This window comes from Sinohyriopsis cumingii, chromosome 8 (genome assembly GCF_028554795.1).
Source record: "Sinohyriopsis cumingii isolate HCF-2022 chromosome 8, ASM2855479v2, whole genome shotgun sequence".
Classification (NCBI taxonomy): Eukaryota; Metazoa; Mollusca; class Bivalvia; order Unionida; family Unionidae; genus Sinohyriopsis; species Sinohyriopsis cumingii.
Window position 1 is genome coordinate 36,700,696 of NC_142968.1, and position 27,812 is coordinate 36,728,507.

Here is a 27,812-nt window from a genome sequence, read left to right on the forward strand (position 1 = left end):
TTATCAGAAATATTGTTTATTTATATTATGCATAATATCATACAACAGAACGATAATTCCATCATGGCTTTCTTTACTACGAGTTAAATAAACCATTGGTGAGAAGGCCAGGTACTGTCCTTGCATACGAGTTTTGAAGAAAGAGATTAGTTTAGAACTTTAGATTTTTTGAAAACAACGATTATCTTATTATCTTAATCTTACTTGTACAAGAAGCAAATGAAACCAAGGATACAAGAAGAAACCGAAAATGAAACTAGAGACTGCAAATAGAATTAAGAATATTGATCTAAACGGCTCATCTATATAAATAAAATGGTTTTACAAATACTACAGACTTGTAATCCTCTTAGCTAAAATATTAACAAAAATGTGGAACGTTCCTTACTGAACAAGAACCAGTGTGTATTATGAAAATAATTTCACTAAGTATGGTTAGTGATGTGCATGAACGGAAGACATACATCACAATGAAAGTATGTATGCTTCCTTAAGTCTCTCTCTATATTGGTATTAACATAGTATTAACAAACATCATTAATTTAATATTTGAAATAATTATCTTCAGACTAAGATGTCCAATATATTTTTATCGTGCCAATGACCTTCTCAACATTTTCTCACATATGTACACGTTATCGACAAATTTCGTTCAGCAGCAGTATACATTTTTTTTTACTAATTAAAGATGTACCTGCAGCTAAATTTGCTTACACATGTGGAACGTTAAAACGATATCAGACTTCAACAAAACCCTTTAGGGCTTATTAAAAAAGTCCAATTAGACCGCACGTTCCCATTGTTGACAGTTCAGAGTATTTCAGTATGTCACACCATAGGGAGGTGGCGATCTATCTAATCCAGCCGTATCCACTGGAAGACCAGCAGGTGGTGCTGAAGGCTGTGTTTGAGAATGGACCGTCAGATATGCAGGGACGTATGGACTAGATGCTGACACTGAACAACCACTTGCATTAGATCCCATTTGTCTTGGCTGGTTTGTGTTGAAAGACCCATATGGTCCATTTTTCAAAGAATCATATTCTTTCAATATACGGAACAGTTCCCCATCCTTGCTTTGTAGGACGACTATTCCAGGTTCGATCTCATGCGCATACACTGCTGTCATTTGTAGCTGGCCTTTCCGCTTGCTGGACTCGGAAGTGTTCTCATCACAACACCATTTCCACAGAATATAGATTGACAAAAATACCAGAATAATGACCACAATTATTATAACTGCATGACTCACACGGATTTCTGCTGCTCTGAAAATAATAATAATAATAATAATAATAATAATAATAATAATAATAATAATTGTTACAAGATGGCCGCTATCGCTTAACCGGCTTCAAGCAGCTGTTCTGTTTTTTGTGCCGATTTTTATGATATATGTGCTTGTTGTCTGTCTTCGTCTACGTTATTGTGTTCATGTATTGGCTGTTCAATTCGTATGTGCTTCTTTATCTCCTTGTTTCGGAAACGAGAACAATTAGACTTTTTCTCAGCTGTCGTGTTCCACTGCTACAACTTCCTCTGTTGTTGAACAAACCGCCATCACGTGACACTTGCTAGTTAACCCGTTTATGCTGTGATGCACTCTCATTAATCGCTTAAAATGACCACTCCTTAGCTTTCCGCACTACACTGTGCTCTAGACTAAATGAACTGGGACTACATTCATCATTGCTTAAATGTAAACAGAAGCGAAAAAAGAAACGTTTCAAAGCAGGCCGGCTTAGAACAGGACGAAGAATTCCAGTTATCTCCCTTATGCCCTTTCCGGCTCAACAATTTAAAAATTCAAAAGTGTTCTCCATGGTATAACAGTGTTAGGGACCAGCTTCGCACTGCTAAAAGAGACCGCCGTAAAGCTGAGAGGCTTTCGCTTCCCACCAGACTCACTATTCATAAGCAAATATACGAAGCCGCTAAGAAGAACGTCACAAACATAGTCCATGCAGCAAAATCAGCCCCCTACACTACTAATATCGTGGAAAGTTCCAGCTGCAAAGAGCTCTACGAGGTTACTAACAAGCTAATGTCAATGAACAAATGTACACCACTTCCATCTACCTTCTCTCTAGTCGACCTTCAGGACCTGTTTGCAAATTTCTTCCGTGACAAAATACAAACCATTAAAGATAAGCTTGACAACACAATTTCAATTGACTAGTCGTCACCATACAGTTGGGATACAGAATTCAGCGGTATCCATTATCAGCATTTGAACCTGTCTCTATGGATTTCGTATGTACAATCGTGATGAAGAGTGCACCAAAGTCATGTGAACTTGATCAAAATCATGTGAACTTGATCAATTCCTACATCAATGCTGCTTGTGTGTTTTAGATCCAGTATTGCCTTCTCTAACTGATGTTATTAATACCTCTCTCTCATCAGGTGAATTCCCATCATTTTTCAAAACCGCCATTGTAAAGCCTCTGCTGAAGAAACCATCACTAGACCATAACGGATTAAAGAACTACCGCCCAGTTTCTAATCTCCCATTCATATCAAAAATCTTAGAAAAGGTTGTTCTATCCCAACTTGTATCTCATCTGAATTCAAAAAGTCTTTTTAGCAATGTACAATCTGCATATCGCCCTTGTCACAGTACTGAAACTACTCTTCTAAAAGTAGTTAATGACATTCTCTCTGCGTTGGATAGCGGAAAGGTTACAGTCCTCACCCTCCTTCATTTGTCTGCAGCGTTTGACACAATAGACCATGATATGCTTCTTCGCCGTCTCCAGCATGTATTTGGCATTCATGATACAGCCTTACTGTGGTTCAAGTCCTACTTGGTCAACAGGACACAAATTGTGTCTGCAAATGGAATACACTCCAGCCCAGTTAATCTATGTTGAGGTGTTCCAAAGGGGTCTGTTCTTGGACTTGTTGTCTTCATTCTATACACTCAGCCGCTCTCATGTGTCATAGATCATCATCCAGTGTCTCACCATTTGTATGCTGACGACACCCAAATATACAAATCCAGCCACCCAACTGAAGCTGATGCTACCATCCAAGGTGTAGAGAGGTGCAGTTCTGATGTGAAATTATGGATGACATGTAACAAGCTGCAGATGAATGATGATAAAACTGAGGCCATTCTGATCACAACACAAAGAGTTTCTCAGTCACATCCTTTACCCCAAACAATAAATATCAGTAGCACCAACATTAAATTCACACAGAAAGTACGAAACCTATGTGTCGCTCTGGATAGTACTTTCACGTTGCACCAACATGTCATGAACATATGCAAGGCTGCATATCTTGAGCTGAGACGCATTAGCTCCAATCGCAAATATCTTTCAGTTGATGCCACTAAAACACTTGTATGTTCATTAGTACTTTCAAGACTGGACTATCGTAACTCAAGTCTGTCTGGTTCATCTCGATATCTACTTCAGAAACTTCAAAATGTTCAAATCACAGCTGCTTGGATCATACTTAGAGTACCACGATCAAAGCACACCTCCCCGCTGCTCTTTACCCTGCACTGGCTATCCATTCAATCTAGAATCAAACACAAAATGTGTTCTCTGTGCTACGTTTCATTGATGGACTCCAGTCCAACATACCTATCCGACCTCACCCATGTGTACACACCAGCAAGACACTTAGGTTCCTCTTCTGACAATCGTATACTCATTTTCCCCACTATGGACAATGTTCTTTTGCATACCAGGGCCCAGCAACGTGGAATGAATTGCCCACTGAACTTAGACACAAAGACACAGTGATTCCATTCAAGAGTGTTCTTAAAACTCACTTATTTCGACTGCAAGAACAAACTTAAAGACCTAATAATGTTCCCTACCTTAAATATTTACAGCATGTTTTTATGTTTTCTAATTTCATGGTATTTGTTTTCTGTAATAATGTCATTATATATGTTTTTTATGTTATAGGTATTGTCTAATGTTGTAAAGCACTTAGAGCTTCTAAAGATTAGGCGCTATACTAAGTAATAATAATAATAATAATAGTAAGAAGAAGAAGAACAACAACAACAGCAAAACTAACAGAAACAGAGAATTCCGTTGATTGCCATATTTTGGGTAGCTTCAATTTAAAATGTATGATTAGAAGCCTGGATCTTTTATAAAGTTATTTTCTTTCTTTGTAAATTCCACCTTCAAGCTAAGTCTCAGCTTTATTTGCAAGTAAATTTTAATAAGCTAACGTTTGGAAATGTACCTCCAAAGGTAAAATATGAAACGTTAGGCACACTAATTTCACAAATTCTTACTTATGGGTCAGAAGTGTGGGAATTCATTGAAGGAAATGCTATTAAACGGTTGCACTAAACCTTCTTGGAGTTAAGAAATACAAAATCTACCCAAAATGATTTTGTAATTGCTCAACTGTGAAGGAAACTATTATAGATCAATACATATTACATTATTTTGAAATAATGGACTCAAATTATTTCCTCACATCACATAAAATCTCTCTCTCTCTCTCTCTCTCATATGGCGAATAAGAATCCTTTCTATACTTATATAAATCATATGGCGAATAACAGCAAGGGATCACGTTTTTCTGGGATTGGTTAAGATAAATGTAATAAACTGACTACGAATAATGGAAAACTAGTATCTAGCTAGCCTAAGCACTTTCGACTCTTAATGTGTCTTTTTTCAGAGGCAAATACAAAACATAGACAAGACAAACAAATAAAACACAAACCGTTGTCTTTGTAAAACTTTACATGACTATGACTTGTTACGGATGCTGAAATATATTTTATATTGTCCTAGAAATCGATTAGCCATAGCGTCATCTGTTATTTTATGTAAATTTATGTAAGCACAAATTATATCCCGGATATTTCATTGATATAGTTGTAATTATAGGTTATTGGGTGACGAATAAGCAAATTTAGATAATTATTGGAAAGAGAATATGATTCTTACACTCCTTGTTGAGAAGTACAGTCTGTTTTAGCAATGGCGCGAACAAAGCAAACGGATTAGCAGCAGTGTACCAGAGGACAAGAGTTATCGTGTGAGATATTTATATTTATTCACATTTTGTTTGCACTATAAGTTTAGTATTTTCTACAAACTTTTTTGCGTGCTAGTACCCAGTTTCGGGCTAGTAGGCATCCTACAATTTTGTATTTTTCATATATATGACTTGTTTTGCCTACGTAAAATAGGTAATAAGTGTTAAAATAACATACTGATAATCCCTATTGATAGACATCACCTCCTCCATAATCTCCAATTACCTATAGATTTGTAGCTTTCCCAATATTAGTGGTGTGAGACCCACATTAGTGAAATTTGTTCACAATACAATTCCAAACAATGGATACAGATACCATGCCGGTAAAAACAGCACAGAAGGGATCAAAGCCTGGAAGATTTTTCCATACAAGAGTAGAGGAAAACAAGCTTATTGTTAGCCACCCAGCAGGCTGCCAGACGTTAGATTTTGGAATGGTACCCACAGCGCCCAAACAGGCAGAAGTGTTAACGGCGCTCCATACAATGGGAGCGAACATAGGCAAGATTGACGGAATACAACATGCAGGGATAAACAAGTACATCATATACACTAAGGACTAAATACCCCTTCTGGACTCGGGAGAAGTGGAAATAAAGGGAATGAAAGCTACGGTGACGTCCACTAAACCCTTCATCAGACACTTAGAGCCGAAACTCACAGAAATCCAAGTAATGAGGCTAGACTTTAGAAGTGGATAATGAAGAACTAATACAGAGAGTAGAAAAAAAGTTCAGGGTGAAAATAGTAACCCGCAAGATGGCGACGGTGTGGGGTTTTGCCCCAATAAAATTGGGCAACAGAACCATATATGTAAATATAGAAGAGGCAAAAAAAAAATCCCGATCTTCTTTTATGTATTGGGTTTCAAGCTTAAAACCTGGTACAAGGGATCTGAGAACGATAGAAGTTGTCCCAGATGCCAGCAGACCGGCCATGGGCCACGAGACTGTCCGGGCCAGGGACCACAAGCTGACAACACCAAAGAAACAAATACATACGCCAGTAAGGCAGCATCACCCAAGAACACTTCAGCATAACAGCTACAACAACAACAACAACAACAACAACAAAAACAACAACAACTTTGGCAACAACAGAAAGAAATACTGGATATGGTTAAACAAATAAGGGAAGAAAAAAAAGGAAACGAAGCGGAAGAAACAGACACAACGCTTCCGGAAATTGATGTGGCAGAAATTCAAGATTTACAAACAACCCCAGAGTGGCAACAAATTTTAAGTCCAAATAGAACAGGGGCAACAGCAACACCAGCGAAGGAAGGGATCACGGTTAAAAATAGATTCAGAGAATTAGAACACGAAGAAATACAGGAAGAAGAAGAAAAAGACCTAACCGGAGTAGAACCCTTAGCACCAATGACATCTACACCAATTCCAAGAAGACACAGACAGAAAAGAAAGGCTGAAAGCGGGATAGAATCGCCCCAGGAAAAAGAAGATGAAAGAGAAATAGACAAGGCAGATATAAAATCACACAAAGAGCACGAGATAGGGGAAGAAAAAAAACAGGCACAAAAGAAAAAGAGGGAAACAGCAAGTGACGAAAACGGGACAGAGAATGAAATGGAAAAAAATGAAGACGATGAAGACGATGAAAGAAATACAGACAGAATCTAAATATGAGAGCATGGAAGAGACGACGAGCACGATAAGGACCGAGACAACAAACCAGGAGACTCAAATAACGGAAAACACTACAAACCAGACGGAAAATGAGACAATGGAACCGTCACCAAATGACACAAACAGCACGGGGGGGGGGGGGGGGGCTAGTACCCCCACCTGAAATGTTCAAATAAAAATAAAATAACCAAACCCAAAACAAATCACATACAAATCAAAATAGAAAAACCATAATGCGACACCCTGGAGAAGTGGAAAAATGGAAGGAATGAACTTCCAAGTCTTATCAATTAATGTAAATGGAATAAACAAGGAAAAAATTGCCAAATTTAGTCCAAACCTAGAATATGACATTTTGTTATTTCAGGAAACTCACAATGGGTTTACTGATGAGATAAAAGCATATTGCGAGAGTTACTTAAATGGGAGTTTAATTAAAAACGACTATGAAGGAAATGATATAAAGGGGGGGGGGGAGTGGCCATTTTAATTAAAAATAAACCGGGTTATAGCTGGGAAAGGGTAAAAGTAGTAAAGGGGGCCACTATAGCCTCAATGGAAATTAGCATTACAAGACCCCCCTGGGCCACTATAGCCTCAATGGAAATTTAACATGGAGAAAAATCGTGGGCCACTATAGCCTCAAGGGGAATTTAACATGGGAAATAGTCTTGGGCTACTCTAGCCTCAAGGGGAATTGAACATGGGAAATAGTCTTGGGCCACTATAGCCTCAAGGGGAATTGAACATGGGGGAATAAAGTGTGGGTCTATCTAGGGACAAGGGGAATTGAACATATGGAAATTGAACATGGTGGGTCTGTATAGCGTCAAGGGGAATTGAACATGGTGGGATTGTCTAGGGACAATGATGGTAGAGGGTCAAACACAACAGAGACAGAGACATACATACAGTAGTACAAGCGTGAGATTTATATATAAAGCATTACCAAGACCTGAAATCTTGATGGGGTGTTCAAAAATTTGCATAATTGTAATGATGCTATAAATAGCTATAATCAAGGAAATGCTCAACGACAAAATGGATGTGACTAAAAGTAACGCTAAAATGACGAAATTGTCCCAGAATTTAAAGGAAAATAAACATATCCCCGAAAATTAAGTTACAACGGTTTAGAATAAAATGGATAAAATTAGTAACTACTTACAAAATCAACTTGTGTGATGATCGTCGATAAACACCCATGTATCTATTTATAGCTATAATCAGCTAAAATTCCTATGAAATCTCACTATCTATTTATACTACAACTTGTGGATTATTCCTTTGGAAAATCCCACTATCTTTTTATAGCCTCAGCTTGAGTGACGTTCCTGTTTATGAACTCTAGTATATATGTGTAGCTACAACCTGTGGAAATCATGATGACTTCTTCGTCTTTGTCTTGGGGTTCTCCTTCCTCAGGATCTTCACATTCCATGTCAAAAGAATCCCTACTATATAAACATTGATAAAAGTCTTCCATGACTTCTAATAGTGTAGAATGACTTCTCTCAAACTGTTGGTTTATATCGTATTGTCCAATTCAGCATACAGGAGGACGTTCACCGTATTATCTGCGCGTAGATTTTCTGCAAACTGAAATTCCACACGCATCTGGCCGGATTTTATAGGGTGAAAATGTCACTCGTCGCTGTCTTGACTTACAATTCGTTAGAGAACCGTTTTCGAAAATAGAGTTTCACTGTAACTTTCCCTTTGGAGAAGGGAATATTTTGTCCCATATCTCCTTTTATAGCAATGTTGACAGTGTCTAAATACGACTTACTGACGGGTAAATAGTGAGGATGTACAAATTCACGGTGTACGTGATAGGTGTTTGCACCTTCCTGGTCATTGTTTGTGGTACTATCCACTTTGAAAGGAATGACACGCAATAACGGCACAGAGGTGTGTCCCACCACGTTGTACTCCACCACATCGGAATACACAAAGATCAAATTAAGTCCTTGGTTCAGTTCTACCGGGTTTCCAAAAGCTCTGTAAAAATCCATATTACTTTTGATCTTGGGGCTCATATTGTTTGCGACCATTTCTGCATGTCCACCCAAAATTTCAAACAAACTACCATTGAACCTGAGGGACAATGTGTCCGTATCTTGAAATTTGATCACGAGACGATGAGCCACTTTATGGTACTCAATCTTCACACTTTTTTTGGCTCTGTTCAGTGCTTTGCCAAAGGCTAAGTTGAACCTGTCCGCAATAGTGTCCACCAAATGTTCACCACTAAAATAATAACCTGAAGGAATTTTCAAGGTGTAGATAATGAAGGCTGGATTGCTGGCTGGTCTTGTGTCCTCTAAAAACCCGATTTTGTGGATTTCTTCCTCCAATTGGGCATTCAGGATTTCCACCTCGAAAGCGTTTTGCTTTTCGGTGATGTTTTTGATTTGTGTTGGGAGAATGATTTCCACTAAAGCCACTTCCCAATGGGCTTCGTGATCTAACTGAATGGTCTGAGGTAATTTGACCGTGTAACAGCACAACGTGTTGTTGGGAAACACCTCCATGGAACTGTCACTGGGTAAGGTTAAGTAAAATTGATTGTTATTGCTCATAATTCCAGAGTTTTGTGGCTCTCCGAGGCGATACTGGAAGTCAGAGGAGTGTCTCCGCCCAAAATGGAGTTGTTGTTGGAGTGGTGGCTGGCACTGACACTGGACACAAGGTTCCCTTGGTTCCCGTTCGAGGAGAATTTCAGGGAGGGATTAGGAAGCAGGTAACCGATGTAACTGCTCAATACAATGGTCCACAATTGTTTGTCTCCTTGTTGCAAACTCAAATTGGCAATGGCTGCCCCGATGACACAATACACCACGAAGATTTGGCAGAAAAAGACGATTTGCGTTTTAGGCACACGTTCTCTATACCTCACCCACAAGGGTTGTTTTTGTAAATCTTGCAGAGAAGAATTGGGTGAAGGAGTGATCGCAGTAGCTGAATCTGTGTGAAAGGGAATAATGGTCACTTCTTTTTATAGTCGATGACGTGCGAAGCGTCGATCCAAGAATGATAACTGGTCGGATATCCTTTCCAACGTACTTTGACTTCTTTGACACGTCGTTTGCCCACTTTACGGTTTCTGCCAGTTAGCACTCCACCCACCTCGAGAACACAAATAACATCTAGTCAACAGCCGACTATACCTAACAAACAACCCGTCCCGGAAAGAGTGGTGGCAAAACAAAGGTCCAATTATGTTACACAAACGGTATGGCAAACTCAAATATAATTATCGGAGGCACTACGTTCTTTTCTCACTCCGATACTACAGGCAATCTCAGCTGAAATAACAACCACAACAACAATAACAGCGACAGACAACATAGCGGCGGATTTGAAACTATCTACCTCAACTGAAGAATTAGTATCAGAACCAGAAAAGGAAATTGAGGCGGATGAGGAGGAGGAGGGGGACGCTGACCCTCGTTGAAAAGTACACCGAAATGGGGCTAGATCAAGCATTGTATGACGTCAACATAGCAGGGCAGTTTATTAGAGCCATACAATACGTTGCCTACAGATCTCTAGACACCTTTAAACCAAGACCTTCTCAATGGGGGATTAGGGGTCAGAGTTCTTCCCCAATTATACAGACAAACCTACACTGGATATCCCCTCAGTCAACTGGTAGAAGCCGCTGCTTACATTACCGCCCATCATGGCTACGCATTTCCTGATATCAAGAATCATGAGACTAGGAGTGCGGGAAAGAAAGTGAAAGCAAAAGAGAGACGTGTTACCTTGTAACAGAAAAAAAACAGACTTTTTTTTTAGGGCTCCAAAAGATTACTTTTTATTAAATAGGGAACCATATTTGGCTTTGTATCCCTCCTTGACTAAACTATTCTTGAAACAAACTTGACCCATTGGAACACTGCAACAAACTTAACTTTTTAAACCTAACAGTGACCAAACTGGTATATGTCGCTTAGACATAATAATTTAAATAAGATCAGTATGGCTATTTTTATGTACGCTAAGTACTAATATTAGACAGATATGTTAGGAAATTTAACAGACTCGTTAGATTTGAACTAATTGCACAGGTGGTTAACACATTATTGGTACTTATTATTGTCGATTAGCAAAAAACGGGACTTGATTTGAAATAAGTACGGGCTAGCGTTTTGGTGAGTACTTAACATCCATGGCTGTCTTGCTGAGCACCTTTTTCCTCCTTTACCACGCTCGGATAGAAAAAATGAGTGTGTGGTGAGACAATTCCCACTCATGTTTAAAGCCTTTCAGTCAGGTTGTTAAGGACTAGTTAGTCCTACACCTGAGTGGCTAAATTTAAAAATAGTCTGTGAGTACATAAAAGCCTGGGGGATGAGGCTCTCTTTCCTTCCCCAGGAGTAATTAAAAATCACGCGGTGCGTTATTAAACCAGTGATACATGCTCCATTAGAGCGAAAATCACTTTAATTCAAGTAAGCAAGCAAGCAAGTTCGGGTACCGTCTCTAGCACTCTTGATGACACCAACTGTCTGGGTTATTTTCTTTCTTGCAAGCCCCTATGTTCCACTTCTGTTTGTGATAATAACTTGTGATACTTCACATTTCCTAAAGTGGAAATCTTTACAAGCCGTACAAAATACAAAACTTATATGACTTTGGCTTTTGACACTTGCACAGACTCTTCACTTTATAAGTGTCACGAGAAAATTGTATATCCCATTTTTACCATTTTCAAAAACACGCACACACTTGCAGCTTGACCAGAAATATGTACATCTTGTTTTGTGGATAAGTCACAGACAAGTCCAAGCATATATAGGTGGTTATGAACGTTAGGAATATCCCCTCATTTTTTCAGAAATATCAAAGCTTGTATGTGCATTTTCCCTTTTCCACTCTATATTAGTGCTTAGATTTGTTCCAAAAAAAAGAAAAAAGAAACGAAATAATTTTGAAGAAAAAAAAAACAACTGAATTTTGAATTCAGGTTTCTCTCTGTTTATAATTTTTTTCAAGTTGATGGTGCATGACAGAGTACATTCGCCTACCTTTCCAAAGTGAGAGGCATTTCTTCACATGTCATTGCTTTTGTTAAATTCGGTTTCATTGGTTAGTTATCGTTAATCTTTAATTTTTTTTCATGCATTTCTTTTTGATAGAAGATTTAAGGCTTTCTATTGTTGTAACGGTATTTATGTTGTTTAGTCTGTTGATGAAATTATCTATAGCAAAGTGCTTAAGATTTTTCAGCTTTTTTATTATTTCAAGCCCTACAAAAGGAGACCAAGCTTGTCTTCAAAGACGATTGAAACTCTAAATTACACGGGCGTGAAGGAAAAACATCGTTGTGTTTAATCTAATCATGCTTGCCGTATCTCTTTGTGTTTTAGAGGTCATATTTCTTCTTAAGTAAATACACGCATCAATAGACAGACAGATTGGGTCATCATCCTTGAGTTTCACTGTACTTTCGGTTCTTTACTTCAAACAAACCCCAAATTAATTAGTTTGAAAAAAAAAAGACAACATGCCCCTCAATACTGTAACACGTCTGTTCTGACTCTACCGATGTGAGTGTGAGTGTTTATGTCGAAATGTTTAAGTGAGATATAAAAAAATGGTCAGCTTGAAAACGCGAACCAATACTGTGACGCTCAGTATTTTGATGTTGTAAGAGGAAATGGTACAACACACACACAAAGAGGGCTTGTAAGTTCACATTTCAGTGTCTGCACTGTAATGGTAACAACGCAAGAACATAGGGATTATTATGCCACACAGTCCTAGAACAAAACAATGCATCACCCGTTGTAAGCCATTTCATTGGCTATACTTATTTTCTTACCGCGTTCGCTTCGAATTGACTTGAGTAGCTATTCAGACAGTGACGAGAATGGCCATGCTTTACTGGGTCTATCCTATAGGCGATTTATATAAAAAAATATTTTTAAAAATTAAACTAATGCACGAACAATCGTACCATGGGCGATCCCATGGAAATTGTGTCCGTCTTATTGCAAAATACATCAACATTTAATTTAACCGTGCAGATCGCTAGAACAAACCTCTGATAATACACATTTTGAAAAGTGTTGTGTGACACGGATCGCCATTGTCGCTTGGTGTCTGCTTTCTTGTTTGAAAAGAGATCGTTTCGTCTTGACTATAAAAATTTAATTTGACTAAGTTTTACGCACTACTTGAACTCATACATTTACGTTGTAGGTGTAAGCCGTCTTTCTCAGTTTTCTGGAAGTTCCTTTTTGCGTTTCTCAGATGTGATACTATTTTTTATGGACCGAACGAAATTTCTTTTGGCGTGAATCAGGACTCGTGGTTTTGTGGCATAATTGGCGAGCATTGATTAAAGCTCAGTTATGTCGTCTTCGAAATCGCTGACACGGATTTGAACTAACACTTCAGGTTTTTTGTGAGGCGATACGGTTCATCATTGCTTTTTACTTCCTCAATGAAATCGTTTCATCTTATTGCAAAATTACATTTGACTAGGTTTCATACGCAGCAGGTCCCTGTATATAAGGAGAGTGTCTTAGCGTCAGAGTATTCATTCCGCTCTCAAACGATCAAGAAGATGGAAGAGTCAGCACAGATCGACCTGCTGGTCAAATATTTGCTAAAAGTCATACGAAAGCATAATTCACATGCGAAAGTGGCAACAAAACTTGTTCTTTTGATCGTTGATTTGATGAGAGTCATACGAAAGTGTGTAAGTGCTAATGAAGTTTGCTATATCTGCAAAGGTAAATGGGTATTTGTCTCCAGAATACCTGCTTCGTCTAAGAAAGAGAGACAAAAGTCAAGATACCTAACATCGTTGTCAGGAGAAAGGACACTGGAATTCAGAGTGCCCTACGAGAAAAGAGAAGAAACAAAAACAAGACGAAACAGAGAAGAGGGATTCAGAAGAAGAAGAAATTGAAGATGATGAAGAACTTGTGCCAGTAAAGACATGGAAATGGAAAAATTGACAATGTGAGCCGATGCGTTGGCCCTGATGTGAAATTTCATACTACCTTCTAAAAGAGAATAGACCAGAAAGAAAACGTAAGTGTCTCTTGGTCTTGACATTGTATAATAAGGATGGCGTGTTTTGTTTTCTACTCACACTTTATGAAATTGTGCTCTTTCACCTCTCTCTATCCCTCTGGATCATGTTTTAGTTAGAATTGAAATGGAAGGATGTTTTCCTTCACGCACGCTCTTTAGGCATGCAAGTCGGTAAACAATAGTCAGTCTATTCATCCATCATTTTGTGTCTTGATGTTTCCTAAATCACACACTGATGCCATAAAATAACGGGTTAAATGGGTTTTGTAGTGTTGGGAGTGGGGGTGGGGTGGGGTGGGGTGTAGGTGTTTGGCAGAGTTGGTCATTGCAGGTGAGGGCTTAGGTGCTTTCAAAAAACTTTTTCTTCTTCACTCTGTGTTGATAGTATATTTGGGGTTTGTATGCGTTCGCGTACGTTTGTGTGGATAGTTTATTTGGGGTTTGTTTTTTCCTCTTCCCTCTGTGTGTGTGTGTGTGTGTGTGTGTGTGTGCGTGTGTGTGTGTGTGAGTGTGTGTTCGCGTACGTTGTGTAGATCGTATATTTGGTTGTTTTTTTTCTTCTTCCTCCCGAGTGTGGATAGCATATTTGGGGTTTGTATGCGTTAGCGACGTTGTGTGGATAGTATATTTGGGGTTTGTATGCGTTCGCGTACGTTTGTGTGGATAGTTTATTTGGGGTTTGTATCATCTCCCTTCTGTGTTGATAGTATATTTGGGGTTTGTATGCGTTCGCGTACGTTTGTGTGGATAGTTTATTTGGGGTTTGTATTATCTCCCTTCTGTGTTGATAGTATATTTGGGGTGTGTGTGTCTGCGTATGTCTGCGCGCGTACGTTGTGTGGGTGTGTGTATTGGTCTCTGTTTGTCCCTATAAAACTCACTTTATCCCTATCAGATACACTCTACCTACCTACCTGCAGTAGCGTGTATTCAGGTCAGCCACTTGCAACACTGTTGATATTTATCCCCTAGTGTTCAGTATAGTGACGTCACTGACGCTGGAAATTTCGAGACTATAAATATGGACTTGGGGATTTCCACAGGTTGTAGCTATACATATATACTAGAGTTCATAAACAGGAACGTCACTCAAGCTGAGGCTATAAAAAGATAGTGGGATTTTCCAAAGGAATAACCCACAAGTTGTAGTATAAATAGATAGTGAGATTTCATAGGAATTTTAGCTGATTATAGCTATAAATAGATACATGGGTGTTTAGGTGGCGCTCACCAGATAATATGTACTTTTGAGATAGTGACGTATGTAAGGTGAAGTAGTTCGCATTTAAAACATGCACAGTGGAGAGAACGTTTGCATACCTCTATGCTACATTAATGTAATGTGGATGATATTTCTTTTGGATATTGTACTTTTGGAAATTTTACATGATTTAAGCACACTGCTAACTAAAATGACTGCTCCCTTGTGTTAAAAAATCAGTCTGAATTAGTCTAAAGTACACTATACATAGCAGCTATTAAAATAGGGAAAATGAATTTTGCCAGACTAGACAATACCAGCTTCTGAAAGTGCAATGAATGAATTACCAAATATATAAAATGTAAAAAAAGTTATCGGCTCTTTTTTATACAATTGACCTCTGAAGTTCAGGAAGTGAAAATGACCAAGTAGAGCTAGCACTTTTTTGAAAGGTGCACATTTGAAGTAAGGCCAAGCTGTATACTCTATAACCCATAGTACACCCATCAATCATACACCAAAATAAAGGGAATTAAAGGTTCTTTGCATTATACCTAAGATATACAAGGTCTTTTTTAAATAGCCAGTATAACCAGTGAGGAAAGCCGGGGACATTCTTTTTCTTTAAATTCCTAACCCTATGCAAAATGCGAAACTGTATAGCGCCACCTTAAAGAAAATAAAAAAATGTTTGCAATTATTTTTTTTTATTTTCATATAATTATGTATGATGTTCTGAATAAAATGGTACATTCATATTGCATTTAAGCATGAAAATAAGCTAATTATGATAATTTTTCTCTTGCTTACATAATTTGTCATGAGGTATATTTGTGTGAGTAGTGACCTTAATTATGGGGAAATTAGAAGACTTAGAATATAGGAATAGAGTCAACTTAAATTTAAAACTGTTGCAATAAGTGACAGAAATATATGGTGAAAATGTTTCTTTTCATTTATTTGCAATGAAATAAAAAAATAAATGAAGAGAAAGTGAATTCGCTTCTTCCATATTAAACAATAGGCAAATATTTTACACTTTGACCTTTGACCTTTATGAAGCTGATGAGTTACCTCCCTTTTCTAATTGTAAAATTCATTGTTGATATCTCAGAAATAATTCTGGCTAGTTTCATGTTCCTGTCATTCAGCATAACATTGGTTGCTATGTTTACAAAATGTAATGTGCATTCTTAAAATAGCTCACTTTTATCATGGGGGGGGGGGGTAGGCTGGACTTATTAGAGACTCTGACTCTCATAAATACTGTTCTGTGTGGAAAAAGGCAGGAGAATTATTCATAAGGATTGTTTTGATGCTTGCGACTTAAATGTTTCAGCCATATAAACATAATTAAATCATAAAAAATAATACCTACATCTTCTTTATGGTGGCGCTCACCAGATAATATGTACTTTTGAGATAGTGACGTATGTAAGGTGAAGTAGTTCGCATTTAAAACATGCACAGTGGAGAGAACGTTTGCATACCTCTATGCTACATTAATGTAATGTGGATGATATTTCTTTTGGATATTGTACTTTTGGAAATTTTACATGATTTAAGCACACTGCTAACTAAAATGACTGCTCCCTTGTGTTAAAAAATCAGTCTGAATTAGTCTAAAGTACACTATACATAGCAGCTATTAAAATAGGGAAAATGAATTTTGCCAGACTAGACAATACCAGCTTCTGAAAGTGCAATGAATGAATTACCAAATATATAAAATGTAAAAAAAGTTATCGGCTCTTTTTTATACAATTGACCTCTGAAGTTCAGGAAGTGAAAATGACCAAGTAGAGCTAGCACTTTTTTGAAAGGTGCACATTTGAAGTAAGGCCAAGCTGTATACTCTATAACCCATAGTACACCCATCAATCATACACCAAAATAAAGGGAATTAAAGGTTCTTTGCATTATACCTAAGATATACAAGGTCTTTTTTAAATAGCCAGTATAACCAGTGAGGAAAGCCGGGGACATTCTTTTTCTTTAAATTCCTAACCCTATGCAAAATGCGAAACTGTATAGCGCCACCTTATCGACGATCATCACACAAGTTGATTTTGTAAGTAGTTACTAATTTTATCCATTTTATTCTAAACCGTTGTAACTTAATTTTCGGAGATATGTTTATTTTCCTTTAAATTCTGGGACAATTTCGTCATTTTAGCGTTACTTTTAGTCACATCCATTTTGTCGTTGAGCATTTCCTTGATTATAGCTATTTATAGCATCATTACAATTATGCAAATTTTTGAACACCCCATCAAGATTTCAGGTCTTGGTAATGCTTTATATATAAATCTCACGCTTGTACTACTGTATGTATGTCTCTGTCTCTGTTGTGTTTGACCCTCTACCATCATTGTCCCTAGACAATCCCACCATGTTCAATTCCCCTTGACGCTATACAGACCCACCATGTTCAATTTCCATATGTTCAATTCCCCTTGTCCCTAGATAGACCCACACTTTATTCCCCCATGTTCAATTCCCCTTGAGGCTATAGTGGCCCAAGACTATTTCCCATGTTCAATTCCCCTTGAGGCTAGAGTAGCCCAAGACTGTTTCCCATGTTAAATTCCCCTTGAGGCTATAGTGGCCCACGATTTTTCTCCATGTTAAATTTCCATTGAGGCTATAGTGGCCCAGGGGGGTCTTGTAATGCTAATTTCCATTGAGGCTATAATGGCCCCCTTTACTACTGGTAAATGAGGGGAATGATTTTAAAGGAAGAATGATTCATATAAGATTTGGAAAAATACATTTCATTAATATTTATGTACCAGCAAATAACTATAAAAACATAGCTTTATAAAAAATATATCTAAATATCTAGAACAATACAACATAGAAAATGTAATAATAGTGGGAGACTGCAATTGGGTAGGAGACAATATAGACAGAGAAGGGGAGTTAACCACTAATGACCTGCAATGTAAACTAATAATGAGGGACTTTGTTAATGCTCATAAACTTACGGATATTAATCGTAAATGAAATTTATTAAGAAAAGAACATACTTTTGAATACAAACAAAATAAAGGGAGTAGGATAGATAAATTTCTATGTTTTTCTTGTTGTTGTTGTTATTGTTCTAGGGTTTAACGCCATTTTTCAGCACAAGATAGGCTATACATGGCAGCCAGTATAACTGGTGGAGGAAGAACCCTGGAAAACCCAGGGAAGAACCACCGACCCACGAGAAGCTACTGGCAGGCTTTCCCACGTACCCACGCTAGCTGAGCCTTGGACTCGAACACACGCAGACAGAGGTGAGATGGCAGTGATCCGGAACGGTGAGCGCTTTAGACCACTCGGCCACTCGGGGCCCCCAAATTTCTATGTACTATCTACAAAGAAAATATTTATAAAGAAGCAAAAATAATAAATTTTAAGATCTCAGATCTCAAATTGATATATATGAAAATAACTGTGCCAAATGAAAACAAATGGGGAAAAGAGACTTGGAAACTAAATAATAAAATATCAGAGGATCCAAATTTTATTTCAGAGATTAAAAAAGTAATAAATAACATGATAGAAAATGGAAATATGGACATAATTAAAGAATGGGATGATTTGAAAATTAAAATAAAAAATATAGCAATCAAATTTGCACAAAAAAGGAGCATGAAACTAAAACTAGAAAAAGAGGCCATCGAATTGCAACTTAAAAAAAGATAATTCAATAGAACTCGAAAACAAACTAAAGGATAGATTAAATAATATAGAAGTGGAAAAAATAAGGGGTTACGAAATAAGAGCTGGAAAGTTTACACAGATATATAAGAAAGCGAGAGGGCTATACAAGCGAGAGGAAATGGGGGGGGGGGGGGGAGAGAAAGTAATGGATGCTTTAAAAACCAATGGAGACAAAAGAACAGTTGATAAAAATGAAATTTTAAAGCATATAGAGGATTATTATACCCAACTATACACATCACAAAAAATAGAAGACAAAGAAATAGACGATTATTTAAAAGATATTGAATGTGAGAAAATCCCGTCAGAACATAAAGTCTTATGTAAAGGAGTTATCTCACAAGATGAAATAATAGAAAGTATCCGGGACCTTACAAAAGGGAAATCTCCAGGAGGAGATGGGCTCACCACGGATTTCTATACGAAATTCTGCGGTGAGCTGTCGCCAATCCTAGAATGGTTATATAACAACATATTATTAAGAAATGATGCAATAACAGAGAGTATGAGGGAGTGAATAATAACACTAATATACAAAGGGAAGGGTGATAGGAAAGAGCTTAAAAACTGGAGGCCCATCTCCCTCCTAAATACTGATTACAAAATACTTAGTAAAATTTTAGCAAATAGGATAAAAATAGGAATGGGAAATATAATAAATATAAATCAAACGTGTGGACCAAAAGGGAGGGATGTACAACATAACATTTTAAGTATTAGAAGTATTATAGAAAAAAGCTGCCATGGTACTTTTTGACCAAGAAAAAGCTTCTGACAGATTAGAACATAACTATTTACAAAAAGTACTAGAAAAATTTGGTTTTGGAAATAACTTCCAAAAATGGACTAAAATCCTGTACAACAAAATAACTTCAAGAGTACAGGTAAATGGAGCCAAAACAGGTAAATTCGAAATTAAAAGATCAGTGAGGCAGGGATGCCCACTATCTGTGCTATTATACGTAATAGCCATTGAAATTTTAAATAGAAGTATCCAACTAAACAAAGATATTGAAGGTACAAAAATACCGAATATAAAGGAGGAAGTCAAGATGTTACAACATGCTGATGATTGTACTAACTTTATAAAGGATGCAAACTCCTTTAAGCACCTGACTAAAGAATTTGAAAAGTTTAGTAAAGCGTCAGGATCACAGATTAACCATGAAAAAACTGAGATACGTAAAATAGGAAACTGGAAAGGCAATCACTCGGGGATGCCCCCACATCTAATTAAAAAGCAGGTCAAAGCGCTAGGGGTTTATTTTGGAGAAAACGCAGAGAAGGAAAACTGTAAAAAGATAAAAGAAGCAATTGAATAAAATGTGAAAACCTGGGCTCTAACGCCGTTATGTTTAAGGAAAGAACGCAAGTAGCGAAAACGTATATGTATGTACATATGAATTATATTTTAAAATCTATTGATATAAGTAACACAATTTTAAATATAATAGATAAAACTATACTAGATTACACATGGGATTTTAAGCTACATTATATAAAGAAGGAAATATTGTATAAGGCTAAAGAAGGGGGGGGGGGTTAGGACTCCCCAGCCCCATTTTAATAAAAGTAGCAAATACGTTAAATAGATTTAAGAGAATAAGAGCAGAACCTGAGAGTCCATGGGAAGGTACCTACATATACCGTTATGGATTCTCCATGAGAAATAGAAACGACATATACAAAAATAATAAATTAATTAAACAGTTAGAAATCCCATGGAAATATAGGAGTACTAATGAGTTATTTTTAAAATATAGAGACAAAAAGGAACTATGGGAAAAACAAGAAAATCTAACATATAATTGGATTAGGGAAGAAATCACCAAAAATATAAAGAGCACAATAGAAAAAGAAAATATATATGTTAATTGGGATAGGGCATGGGGTAACTGGAAAAAATTAGGATCGTTGAAAATTCAAAGCCTCTGCTTCAAATACATGCATAATGCATGGTTGACAGGAGAGGCTGCAGTGAAACGGCGCATGGTCCGAGTACCGCCGAAATGTCCACTGAGCAAAATAGTTTTTTTTTTCTAAAACTCATGTTATGTTACAATGTAAAAAAACACTTGAAGACCGTATACAAATTATAAATGAAATTCAGAAAACTAATGCGTATGTGAAACAAAATATTCTATATATAGATGGCAAATTCACAAAACAGACATTGTATGAAATTAGTAATTACATTAAAAAAACAATGAGGGCCTGTGGTCAGGTGATAGTCATTGGGACTTAAGGCGGAGGGGCGAGTGCAATGAAAACTATCCACGTGATAGTTACCTTAAAAGGACTTGCACTTTTTTTTTTGTTGCTATAAAATCACATTCTGGAAGATTTTTGATTTCGGAAATAAAGAAGTAAATAGAAGTAACCTATTCGAGGGAGTGAAGTATAAAATATTAAAGAAAATACGGAGCTCTCTCGAATTCAGCTAAATTTATACAAAAATCTGCGAAGGGCGACTCATATATAGCACACATTAAAACACTAACACTATTTTCTTTTGAATACAATGTAACGCACCGCCACTTCGCCTAAATTCCAAAATGTATTAAATTAACCTTTGAATAAATTTATAAGATCCGTTTATGAGGATCATAAGACAACTGGGTATGATACGACATAAGGCTATCCCTACACGAAAACATTTATAGCACAAACAAACAAATAGCATAAACACCTATAGCAGACACGGGATATCGGGACCTCTAGCTAAGGTCACAAAATTAAAAATAGGAGCGGGACTCCGAGTGAGGTGATAAAAACCTACTCGGAAGAACAAACCTATAGAATACACTAGGAAGTTAAAATACTCCGTCAAAAATTCATTTAAATTTTTGAGCAAAATTCTTTTATATAAAAACACATTGCAATATATCGGGGGAAATCAGTAACACATAAAAACGTTTACTCTTTGGCTGGTGGGGGGGGGGGGGGGGCGGGCATCTGTCTGGTGCCCCCCCCCCCCAAAAAAAAGAATTTGCCGGCTGCAAAAAGATAATTTTATTTGTGAATGGCTGTTTTTTCTTTCTTTCTAGTCTTCTTGGTTTAAACCGCTTGTTTTCAATGTTCTAAGGTGGCGTATTCAGTAAGATTCCTTTTCTTTCATGGTTTCGGAACTCCATTGGGGTTGTGAGCAATTGATATAAGTGTTGTATCACTGAAAGTGTGGCCATGGGAGGAGAAGTGTTCTGCGACTGGACTCCTGTACAGCTTCTTTGTCATCCAATCTGATCTATGATGGTTGATCCTTTTATGTAGTTTTTCAGTTTATCCGACATACTGGATGCTACAGATCTTACGTGTGAATAGATGCATTACATTTTCTGTTTTGTACGTTTTGTTTAATCCATGTATATTTAGTTTTTCTCTAGTCACTGTGCTAGAAAAAGTCCTGGTTTCTATCATATTTTGGCAGGTTTTGCACCTTGTATCGCCACAGGGGCCGGATTGACTAGTGTGGTCTTGGTTAGTGATTGGCGTTAGCTTCGCCCAGACCAGGATGTCTTTGAGGATTTTTGGTCTCCAGTAGGCTACTGCAGATTTGTTCGGGAGTATTAACTTTAGTGCATCACACGATTCCACGATGGGCCAGTGTTTCCGGATGATTTTACCTACTTTGTTGTAGTCTGGATGGTAGATCAGGATAAATGGTATCCTATCAGCCTTTTCATTCTCTCTATATTTTAATAGGTCATTGCAGTTGGTTTGTTTCACTTTTTGGGGTGCCTCCGCAATCCGGTCTTTGTCATAGCCTCGGTAAGTCAAATGTTTAGACTCTTCAGACCTTTTTTTGGAATGTTTCATCGTCGGAGCAAATTCTGCCTATCCTCAGTGCCTGGCTAAACGAGATGTTCCTAATGCAGTGTTTTGGATGGCTGCTGGTTGGGAGGAGATATTGGTGTTTGTCAGTTGGTTTAGAGTATATGTTTATATGGAGTTTGTTTTCTACCAGTCTGGTTGTTGTGTCCATGAAAACGTGGTTTCAGTTGGAGACTTCTGCCATGTATTTTATTGAAGGATGGAAGTTGTTTGCCTTTGATATGAAATCATCCAGATTTTCTCATCCATGTTGCCACTTCATTTCTATATCATGGATGAAGCGTACTGACTGGGACGGTGCAAGTTCCACCGATGCTAAGGGTTGACCCTCCAGTTTTCCCATAAAATAATTGCATACGTATGGGCTATTTTTTGTACCTATTGCGGTTCCATTGATTTGCAGGTAGTGTTCTTCATTGAATTCAAAGTTATTGAGTTTTAGGAAAAGCTCCAGGAGTTGGACTAGGAAGTGTGAGGGTGGATTGTCTACAGTTCTAGTTTCTCATGCTTCTATACACGCCTGTATCCCTTCGTTGTGCGGCATGTTAGTATACAAAGATGTGATGTCTAAGGAAACAAGCAATGTATCTGGCAGTAATGGTTCGCTTGCTTTGCTTTTTATGAAGTAATATGTTGTGTCACGAAAATATGATGATAATTTGTGGACATGTGGTAACATGAAATGATCCAAATATTATGATATCCTCTCTGAGGGATGCCCGTTACTGGAGATCATAGGTCTGCCCGGGTTTCCTTGTTTGTGGATTTGAGGTAGAAGATAAAATCTACCTGCCCTTGGGTTTTCTGGGCTTAAGTAGTTTTTCGTTTTCTGGCCTATGTGCCCGATTTGGTACGCCTCGTCAATAATATTTGTGATGGTTTTTGCATATTCCAGTGTCTATTCATGGTCTATTTTTTGGTGGAACCTAGCATCACTAAGTTGCCTATTTGCTTCAACAATGTAGTCTTCCCAATTCGTAACTACCACAACGGAACCCTTATCTTCAGGCTTAATTATGATGTCTGTTCTTCTTTTCAGTGAATGTAGGGCATATATATATATATATATATATATATATATATATATATATATATATATATATATATATATATATATATAGATATATATATAGATATAGATATTAGGAAAGATTTTACTTTATTCAGGCCCCTAGAGAGGTTGAGCGAGGCCCAGGCTGCATTGGAAGGTCTGATGACCGTAATCCCTGGTAATGGTGAAATTTGGAATTGAATCGAATGCTAAAATAAGCTCATAGAATTTACTATATTAAGATCTAAATGACAACTATGTATACAATGAAAGTAATTATGAGATCGAAATATAACCGGTAAAAACCACGGTTACTTAGAGATTGATGTCCGTTACCATATGGCACACTGCCCCATCCCAGCCTCTCCACCACCCAGATTGTGCTGTATTCTGAGCAAAGTTGACTTTCTCGATGTTCGATGAAGGCCTGTAACTAGTACAATCACTCGCTGAGTTTTGATGGAACATTTGACAGCAAGACAAATACACTAGACTTAGTTCTTCGTGGAATTAGGGCTAATGGAATTCAGCCCTTATATATATATATATATATATATATATATATATATATATATATATATATATATATATATATATATATATATATTGCTAGATGGCGCCAATTATTCAATAAGAATTCATGGTCTGGATTCCTGATTAAGATGCTGTTGCATGTAATCGAATCAGAGAAATTGATAACCCATAGTAAATAGACGTTATTTGCACAATCAATTTGCAAGTGAGTTTTGTTGCGGGTGTAAAATTTAATCTTACTTACTTATTTACTTACTTACACACACACACACACACACACACACGCATATATATATATATATATATATATATATATATATATATATATATATATATATATATATATATATATATATATATATATATATATATATATATATATATATATATACTTACTGCTCGTCCCACATTGTGACTTGTGGATGTATTATCCGTGGAATAAGCTGGGGAGAGAAAAATGCACTATATGACGAATAATGTTCAAATTATATGATGTCTGACATAAAATTGAAGTCTTAGAGAACGAAACGATTCCTAAACGAAATGTTAGTGTTGAAACCTCTCAATGATAAAATTGTGACTGTAGATGCCGTAATTTAGCGTTGGAAATGTAATAGCCTGTGTTTTGGCGTCAAAATAAATTGTACATATGATGAACTTAGAGGGATACTTGCTTGCAATCTGATTTTAAAGTTTTACAAGGAAATTTGTAATGCTTGCCATACAGATTTTTGTGCATTATACAAGATACATTAAAAAATTTAAATGTTTTGTTCTTCGATCGTCTGTAAAAACTGTTAGTATTGCATGTGTCATACCGATTCATCGGTTCTACTGAGTTAATACTAGAAACGGAGAATACAAAGCCGGCAATGTTCCTACTGCAGGTTAAAATTTAAGCCAAGGCATTGCACAAGTTGGTTTTCTTTGACTAACGACACTGTGCCTTCATAAGTATACAACGCTAGTAGAGGAAGAAATCAGTTAAATAGAATCGACTGATCCTTAACTTGACACACTGAAAAAACATCCCTGGTATCTATTTTGAAGAAGAGCACAACAAACCCTTACGGCACTTGGAAAAGACAAAATTACACAATGAGCAATTATTAGTACACCGTACAAAAAGAAAACTACAGACATGAAGTTTTCTAAAGCTTATTTAACATTTCTTTCTTTAATCAAACACGAACTTCAAGACACCAAACAATATTACTTATAGATGTTCTTCTCCATATATCTGCACTGTTTTGTAATCACTGCTTATTGTCATTTCAATAACATACCATAAAATAATCAATTGACAACACATGTCGCAACGCGTCACTTGTATGATCTAGGCTGTTGGTATACATTTGTGCTGTTTTCGTTGGTTTATGCGCTCCAGGGTCAGATGTAGGCGTTATCGACATTTAGTCCTCACATCTTTAATTCCCTTAAAGTTTGCCTAATTTATTTCTGTAAAATTTCTAGCTCAATTTTAGGTCGTCAAAAATTAGTGTATATTCTTATGTGACAGCCTTTTCAATATATTGTAGCTTCAATTTTACCTGACCCCCGGGTGTCTGTGGGGTCTAAACGCCCTCCTTTACAGATCACTACCGCCTCGTCGCTGTCTGTGTGGGTTCGCGTCACGGACTCGGCCAATGTGGGTATGTGAGAAAGCTTGACAGTAGTTTTCCGTGGGTCGATGGTTCTTATCGGGGTTTTCTCGGGTTCTTACACCACAAGTTATTCTGTGCGCCATATATTATATATCGTGTGCTGAAAAATGGCGCTAAACCCACAGCGATAATAGCAAAAAAAACATTTTTACCATTTCTCTGCGATTGTATATCTTTTATAAAGAGCTTGTCTTCTCAGGAAACCTGCTTCTCTGCATTTAATGCATAACTACTTTGTTACGTTTTCACTCTTCATAAATGTACGCCACCTTGTATAGCCATTCGCTAAAATGGCGTTAAACCCAAAAATCAAACATATTTACAATCAAAATAAGAAACAAATATGGTGGTTGGTGGAAGCCAGGCAACTACTATACACATATGGTATTATTGATACGAATATATATATATATATATATATATATATATATATATATATATATATATATATATATATATATATATATATATATATATATATCCTGAATTAATATACTCAATTAACACAACTATGAATACATTAAGAAAAAGTTACTTAATAAACCTGGAGGTCCGCAGAATATTTTTTTTAAACCGACTCCTTATTGTGTAGGAGACATCGGCTTAAACTGTACTAATAAAATAACACGTTAAGAAAAACACTGAATACCTCGTAGAACTAATATATTTCATAACAGTATTAGGAACAAAAAATACAAACACAGTGGGACATGGTTTGGCCTTGCTGAATAAGGAGCAAAGGATGGTACGACACCTAAGCTACGTGGCTCAGGCGATGCAGCACGGGTCGTATCGGATCTCCCCAAAGGTACGGTCAATGTAAAGAACATTACGATAACACAAATACGGGGAACATAAACATTTTACTAAAACTACGATGTATAGCACAACATACATGCACTGAGCAATATATTGTTTTCTTCTTATTTATTTTTTATTCCATTTTTCTACTTTCGTTGTCTACCTTACACACACCAAGATCATATTAGATAAGGATCAGATGTATGTGAATGACGGAATTGGCCTCTGTCACGTAAGCATGTGAACAAGAGTCACAAGAGTCACATGACACCGTCACATACTATTAATGAACCTCCATAGCCAGAATGGAAAATTTTCTTTTTATTAAATAAGAATTCTCATAACTAAATACAACTCTTTATAAAATTTGTGATTATCTGGCCAATTCATATAAAAAGCATGGATGGCATACAATATGCATAGTATACTCACATATCACACATTAGACAATATTGAGCGCTGTCAAGGATCACTCTTGTAATTAAAGCTAGGAGACCAGCCAGGGTCAACGAACTATTAAAAAACTAGAATAGGACGGTGTACAAACCCTAATCCAGAATTGATAAAAATTTTCTCACAATTCTATTTTATGTTTACAAAGCATTGCTCATACGATGAGGGTAATATAAAACATAAACTGTTCAACTTTCGGTGCTAGGAGGTCCTCACAATGATGGAGAGCGAAAGGGACCACACCACTAAACTACATTGCTCATATGGAGAACAACTTAAGACGTTTGATTTATAGAGAGTATTAATAGTGTTTTATAATAGATTGTATATTTTTTCGTCGTTGAATAGATTCCAAAATTCTAACAAACCGCTACGTAACCCCATCCTCCACTGATCATCTGGAAATATGAAATGATAACTAATGAAGCGAATGCCCCCTTGCTAAATAATAGACAACATTGAAACAGTTGCCTGAATATAATATTTTCGTACGATTTACTCATGCTTACAATATTTTCAACAAAAAGCTTAAACAAACAGTTTGTCAAACTTTCAGTTTATACCTTTCTATCCCCATCCCACCGTCACGTTTTAGTTAGAAATTGACATGAAATGATTGATTTGTAACATATTCTACATTGCCAGCAGGAAAAATCCATGATTTAGAAACATTACACAAACAAATATTTAAATACTCACCTTTATGTTGAAACTGTGTACCTACTGAAAACGTCGAGATCTTCCAAAGCTTCCAGTATATTCAGCTCGATGCTTGTTTTATACATAAGCACTGCGCAAATTGTAATCTTGCTAAGGGTTCCAGATCCTATTAAACGTGTGCG

At 36.9% G+C, this 27,812-nt stretch overlaps 1 protein-coding gene across 1 annotated transcript; it reads right to left on the reverse strand.

Moving 5' to 3' along the window:
• On the reverse strand, positions 1-27,812 carry LOC149793291 (uncharacterized). Its single transcript, XM_089967271.1, has 3 exons — positions 27,670-27,812; positions 24,449-24,495; positions 1-1,268 (listed from the first exon to the last, which is right to left on the reverse strand). The coding sequence occupies exons 2-3, from the start codon at positions 24,460-24,462 to the stop codon at positions 821-823; spliced, it is 462 nt and encodes a 153-aa protein (XP_089823397.1). The 5' UTR covers positions 24,463-24,495; positions 27,670-27,812; the 3' UTR covers positions 1-820.